This window comes from Centroberyx gerrardi, chromosome 24 (assembly GCF_048128805.1).
Source record: "Centroberyx gerrardi isolate f3 chromosome 24, fCenGer3.hap1.cur.20231027, whole genome shotgun sequence".
NCBI lineage: Eukaryota > Metazoa > Chordata > Actinopteri > Beryciformes > Berycidae > Centroberyx > Centroberyx gerrardi.
In genome coordinates, this window is record NC_136020.1 from 8,128,172 (window position 1) to 8,135,100 (window position 6,929).

The following is a 6,929-nucleotide window of genomic DNA, read 5'->3' on the forward strand; positions in this document are numbered from 1 at the left end:
TTTCTTTCACAGGATGTAGAATAAAACCTATTTCTCTCTCTGTGGAGATTAATAACCTTACAGTTCAGAGGAGTCTCCACTTGCTCTCGAAATCCCTGACTTGAGATTTAATGTTACAGTGGTTATTGCAATTAAATGAATAACGTATGAAATAATAATTGCCAAAGGAATTCAGCTCTCGAACTTTACAAAATCACAGTATTCCCCCCCACACACACTTGGTATCAAAGAAAGAAAGATTGTAAATAACAATGACGTTACAAAAAGTGCAAGTCAATATCAAAAGGTCAAAGGTCGGATAGCAGCGTGAGCGCACTGTGCTCCACACCTCCCACATTAAAGGCAACTCGGCCTGATTCACTCACACGGTCCTGCTTTTGTTTTTGTTTTCTACACAGCTCAGTACCCACAAGGAGATAGCACTGAGCAAGAAGATGGCCACACCCACGCCGATCAGTGTGGACTGTACCGTCTCCAGCAGCTCGATGCGGCCGATGAGCTCCTTCTTAAACATCTCCGCTGTCGCTTCATCCAAAACAGCCGTCTGGTTCCACAGATGGAGAGAGAGAGAGAGAGAGAGAGAGAGAGAGAGAGCAAGAGAGAGAGACTGAGTAACATGCACTCCCCAGATAAATCTGCTGACCATAAATTATTGCAGGGCTTCATTTTTTTTTTAAATATCTTACCTCATTCAGCCAGGCAACAGGGAATATGGTGTAATTCTTTACTTGCTTAAGCACCCTGGATGGAAAGAGTTGGTTATTTGTGCATTCAGTGCATGATTCTGCCTCGAACGTTGCTAAAAACTGAACTTACGTGATGACGTCCGATGGTCCATACATCATATTCACTTGCAGTCTCTTGGCGAACCCCAGGGTGAACCCAGTTGTCTGATGGAAAAACACCAACAAAATCAGGTTAGCATCGTGACTGCTGGAGCCAAAAGCTGAGGCAGCCATCCGCATGGAGAAAATGTACACTAGGGCCAAAGTAACTTATTAAAGCTGCAATAAGCACCATTTTCTGACCACTAGAGGGGGACAGAAACCGCAACACAGTGTAAATAACACACAGCAAAGCCACTGCACTACAGAGGCCTACCAAGGACAAACATTGCAAAGCACCATGCATAAATGCTAACAGCTAAGCTAAGTGTCGCCGGTTACCAGTCTCGCTTTGCCAGATCTTTCTCCCGCTGAAGGTCACATGTCCCACAATGACAAGTGAAGAGGTGGGTAGCAAGTTTACTAGTTTACTAAGGTTACTCGCTCACTTCATCGATTCCGCCATTATGAGAACATTTTCAGGAATGGGAGGGGGTGAGGGCCGCTTTTAAACAGCTAGTTTAAAAAAAAAAGTTACGGGAGGGAGTGGGAGGAGCTTCGTTCCAGACCAGAATTTGACAACAAGCTTTAGAAAAGAGGTGAAAACAGCAACACAGCTGGCCCAAGTGTGTGATTGGTTATATGGTCTGATATCACTTATTGCAGGTTTAAAACTGAAACTTTTTGTGTGCCACAATCTGATAATTCACTTCATCAAATATATCTACATAAAGGTAAAAGGTCATAGGCACTTACAGGTTCCACATCCAGGTAGGTGACATGGTGCTCCTCGCTGGGACTGAGGCCCAGCACATCCTCTATCAGGTAGGGGCTGCCATGAAGGAAGTGGGGCAGAGAGATGTAGACGGGGGCTCCTGTTTAGACAACGAGGGAACAATGAGGGTTCAAAATGCACAAACCAAATGCAAACACCTTCTCTTCCCCAAAAGCTGCTGCCGGTTCAGCAGTTGAACCTGCAGGTACTGACCGTCTCGACAGGTGCTGACGGACAGGACTCCGGCCAAGGCGCAGTCCCTGGTGACCACTGGGTCTGTGCAGAAACACTGGTTGTCGGGATTTTCCTTAGGGGAGGCCAGGGTGGAGGGGGGCAGGGTGTAGCGGTACACCTCGATCCCCTTCAGATCCGCGAGTCCCTCAAATTTGGCCGACACAGACCTGAGGACCGTGCAACAGAGAGGTTAGTTCAAGAGTCTTCCATAACCATCATGATGTGGATCAACCAACCTAATGTACCCATGAATACCATGTTTTCCTGATCCAAACGCATGTGGTGTTGCACAGCTTGAGGGCTACTTCTCTAGTACATTTCTAATAGATAACATACATATACATACTGTATACACTTTGGATCAGACTGACTCATTTCAGTAGAATGGAAGTCCATTGCTATGGTTTTGTTATTGGCCAGCTCTGACCTCTAGTGGTTACTGAGAGTAAGATGTCCAAAGGGTTACAGTGCTCAAATTTGTCAACAATGGGAGGTTAACATTACCAAAACACAGTTCATAAGGCTCAGGTAATAGAGCCATCATTACACATCAAATCACATTACTCCCACAGAATGAAACTCCTCATCACCTGCAGATGTCTGAAACGAAGAAATAGAGAGGCTTCTTCTTGTCCACAAAGGGAGGGAAGAATGAAGCATCTGAGAGAGAGGGAGAGAGAGAGAGAGAGAGAGAGAGAAGTCTGTCAGAAAGGTAATGCGTCTTTGTTCAGAGCTATAAAAGCATGTTATAATTGTCATCTTTTCTATAATCCCAAACAGTAGGCATTGCTGCATGAACCGCACCTGTTCCGTTGATCATGTTACAGTATGTGTTGTTCCAGAAATCTACGCTCCTGTTGGACAAAAGTAGACTTGTCAGACAACTTTTTATCATTTGGCATGACATGGCCTCATTTGCCTAAAGAGCAATGCTTCCTGGATCCTCACTTGTCGAAATCTATACAACCTGATTGAGAGATTGTTGGGTCAACAGGCTAAGTCTGCTCATTATCTCCTTAACTTGATCCATAATGAGACTCACCTCTTTCCCTGCCACCTGTCAATAATTCCCACTTTTGAGATGTCATCCTTTCCAGTGTAGACATTGTAGAAGCCATCAAAGGTACCATTGTACTAGAGAAAACACACAGGTATGTATGTATGGCAAGTGATTTCATTATTAATGTGCACATGGGTAGACTTTGTCTCTTCTATGTTGTATTATGGAAGTATAAGTCTATAATATTTGCTTGCTTACAGGTACAAAAAGGCCCACACTTCCTTTCAGTATGGGGTCTGGGTAACCCCACAGGAGTTCCTTGACTGTGCGTTGCTGGAACAAGGAGGAATTGGTTGACTTGATTAAACCCTCCAGAAAAAAGTGCAGGTTTTTGGGAACCAGCGAATACGCACCCTGAGGAGACCAGAAACATCGATCTTTATCTTGGAAGACATTGAAAATCAGCAAATTACAATCACTTTATTGGTGATGTCAAATAAAAAAGCAACATTATTGTAGTGTAATGATACACATTACTGTCAAACTGCTGCACACACAATTACTGCTGCTGTTGCATCAGGGGAAAGGCCAAAAAAATAATCCTCTTTTATGACTACAGATACTACATAATTACTTGGAATAATTGCTTACACATGATTTGAGCCATATCAATTTCCAAAGAGCAATCTTATCACCAGCATCTAGTGTTGTTACACCACCAGTCACCATCAACCTTGTTATGTTGAAACCTTTTTACAGTCTATGGTTGAAACATACTAAATATGGCCGACTGCAATTTGCATTTGCTTTTCACGTGTTTTTTTTTTTGCCAATTTGAGCTGAACTGTGCTGGCACAGCTAATTCTTCTCTCACACTTTTTTTTCTCACTTCAACTTGCTATAGTGAATGGTTGCAGGCCCAAGCTGCCTACTGCAATGCAGCCCAGCTTGACTTGGCATAGCTTGGCTTGGCTGACAAAAGGTAACTATTAACAGTACAGCTAAGTGCAGTGTAGTATGGAGTGGAGTGAACTAGAACCCCCTCAGTCAGGTATAGAAGATGAGCCATCGCCACACAGTGGGGTGACACTCACTTACAGCCACAGCCAGGTTCAGGGAGCTGATATTGTCTTCTTCTGGTCCCACTGACATGGACGGCTCAAAGATGGCGCCCGCGGGCAGCAGGAAGGACACAGTGTGATTGGGGTGGGCTGTGATGTTACTTCTGGGTAGGTACCTTGTCCTGAAGGAGGAGGAGAGGGACACACTTATCACACAAAGACAGACTTTTCTTAGATCATATGAAATCAGATTTGATGAACCAAATGACTTGAAAATGATTGGTTTTACAGCTGCCAAATGAGGAAGTGGACAACATTCATGTGTGTATATGGTTCAAATCAAATTTAGAACACATGATAAGCAAGAGTACATGCAAGACAAAAGGGGTAAACAAATCAACCTTACCTGTATGTGTAAGGACCTTTCTCCATCACCACTGGTTTTGCACCATGCTGCACAACGTCCAGGGGGTTTTGCACATCAAAGAGCCAGAACTGCCTGTACACCAATGCCTCATCAGACACCCAGTTGTCATAGGCTATCGTTCCGGGCTCGATGACAGCTTCCTGCACCCCACAGACACACAGACAATCTATTTTTAAACAAGCTTCAAAATTGCCAGCAGGCCAGCAGCCCCACTGCTGATACATCTGAACGATTTTGGCTCTTTTACCAAAGACACGAATGCCCTATAATTTACACAAAAAAAAAGGTCTTAACCATTCAAGTTTTTCTCTATCGTGTTTTTAGCCTTGCTGTATCCTTGCAAATCACAGATGCTGCTTTCTGGAGCTTCTTGTTTACCAGTTGGAACGCCTCTCGCTCCATTTCTCCTGGTTCACCTTGATCATTGCACATACACATGCACACGCACACTCTCGCTGCCACTCCTCTGTACCGACCCAGGGTGAAACTGAGCACCATACCTTCTCCAGTGTCCCCTTAATGATGCTGTCCCCCACTGGGATCAGGATGCCTCCCAGGATGGCTACCACCGACCCAACCACCATTCCGGCGATCAGCCCACACCTTCTGTTACAGCAGCCCATGGCGGTGTGCGTTTCCTTCCGTCCGACAGTCCGTCTGGCCGCCCGGCAGGCTGTTCTCCTTCTGTCTCTGTGTTGGTGGTGTGTGCTTGTGTGTGTGTGTGTGTGTGTAGCCTGTCTGTGTTTGCGTCCCGGCTGCAGCGGCAGCAGCAGAGGCAGCAGTACCGTCAGAGGAGATGCCGGACCAGACAAGGCCAGGTAAAGGTACATACACCTTTGAAACTCCTTATTGGGAGGGAAGGGACTCCTTATAAAGGGAGTTACATAATTGCTGGAAAAGGTTGAAGGTTCAAAGGAGAGATGGAGCTGTGCCCCTTCCAGGTATCAGTAAGCACTATCTGAGAGTTGATACCAGCCACATTGGGTCACAGTGTAAGGCTGCGGGGGGGGGGGGGGGTTGGCTGAGAGGTGGAGCACAGGGAGGTAGTGGGTAAAACGAAGTTCAGGCATTTCTAATCCCAGACCCATGCCATTTTATTTTTCTCAATTTTATTTTATTCTACTCCTTCCCATTCTGTTCTTCTATTGTATTCTCTTTATTCTACCCTCCTCTCCTCTAGTCTCCTCTCCTCTCCCATTTATGGCTCATGCCGCTCGTGTGCCTTGGTGGGCAAGATGTAATAGTTGCCATCAGAGAGAGATTAAAAGAAATCTGATAAAACCAATTCTACTTATGGAATTGCTAGATTTATTATCAGCACCAGCACACAATTCCAAAAGCATATCTATACTCATGCTTATGAAGTTTCACGTGGGATAATAAAGTGAATTGCTCTCTTCCTCGTGCAGATTTTTTTCTCCAGGCTTATCTTGATATATCACTGCAACATGAATGAGCACTTTATTGGGTGCTGTACATGTGTCGTCTGAGAGATGTCAAAGTCCTCCTTCACACTCCAAGAAAAAAAAAAGTTGGTTTTGTTGGTTCAGTTGGTTTTGAGTGATATTGTTCAAGCCTCATTTTCCCTCAACTCTATCCTTTCTGCTCTCTATCCCTTCCCCGAAATAATAATTGCATAGACTGGCATAGCATGCAGTTAGCTTCATTTGGTTTTGCCACAAGACTGGGTGTCCCTTGTGATGGCTGAGCCGTTCTGGCCACGCCTCCAGGCATATGCACTTTAAAATGTTAATGTAATGTTAAACCCCAGGGCAATATAGTGCCGTGCCTGTGGCCCAGCCCAAAAACTGGCACCCCCCGCCTCTGCAGCACTGTCAGTCTACTTTTTACCACTCGAGGGCAGCACCACCATTCCTTCACCTCATGTTGCAAGTCAGGAAAGCCTGGTTTGAATGTCTCATCCCACTCAGTCTCAGCCCAGTCTCAGTCTGTCTGTTTTAAAGCAGATTCTTGACGAAACAGAAAGCGTCTCACCTGACTGACTTCATCTTGTAGTTCTTGGAAGTGCAACTGCAACATCTGAATTGGATTTCACCGTGTGTGGGCACAGGCTATGGACTTTCTGTTCCTCTGCCAGCTGCTAAATGTGTTAATGTCTTTCAGCGAAAACTCATCATTGATGTGTTTCCTGGTTTCCATTATAGGATCAACGAGAACCAATGCATTATTCATGTGACTCGGTTATTCCCAAAACAGAATTTGTGATTCTGTTTGCATCTGTCTAAAAATAATTGTGCTTATGGCCACTTATGCTAAAGATTGTTGTTGGTTGTTGTCTTGAAAAGGCCCACTTAGTCTGCTTGCACTTCTTTCCTGTAATGACAAGGAACATACTCCCTACTGAGGACCTAGTTGACATATCTCTAATTTGACCATTTCTGGAGTATGGCAGTGCGCTACTGGTGGGGAGCACAAGAAAAAGAGTAGTGAAAATATCCAAAAACTGCAAGAGTATCTCATTGCAAGTCCCTGCCCTCCTTCCACAGGATGTGCAGGCCACTATTAGACTACTGACATCAGACTTTTTAATAAGGAATAATTTAAATGTATTTATTGTTAACTATTAATTTTAGTCATATGACTCAGT

General features: G+C 44.6%; 1 protein-coding gene across 1 annotated transcript; it reads right to left on the minus strand.

Moving 5' to 3' along the window:
* Positions 1-361: 361 nt before the first annotated feature.
* cd36 (CD36 molecule (CD36 blood group)) lies at positions 362-4,944 on the minus strand. The gene is made up of 12 exons (XM_071905745.1): positions 4,822-4,944; positions 4,301-4,461; positions 3,932-4,076; positions 3,092-3,247; positions 2,876-2,967; positions 2,638-2,687; positions 2,424-2,493; positions 1,813-2,000; positions 1,581-1,699; positions 817-890; positions 687-741; positions 362-544 (listed from the first exon to the last, which is right to left on the minus strand). The coding sequence occupies exons 1-12, from the start codon at positions 4,942-4,944 to the stop codon at positions 362-364; spliced, it is 1,416 nt and encodes a 471-aa protein (XP_071761846.1).
* Between the last annotated feature and the right edge of the window lie 1,985 nt (positions 4,945-6,929).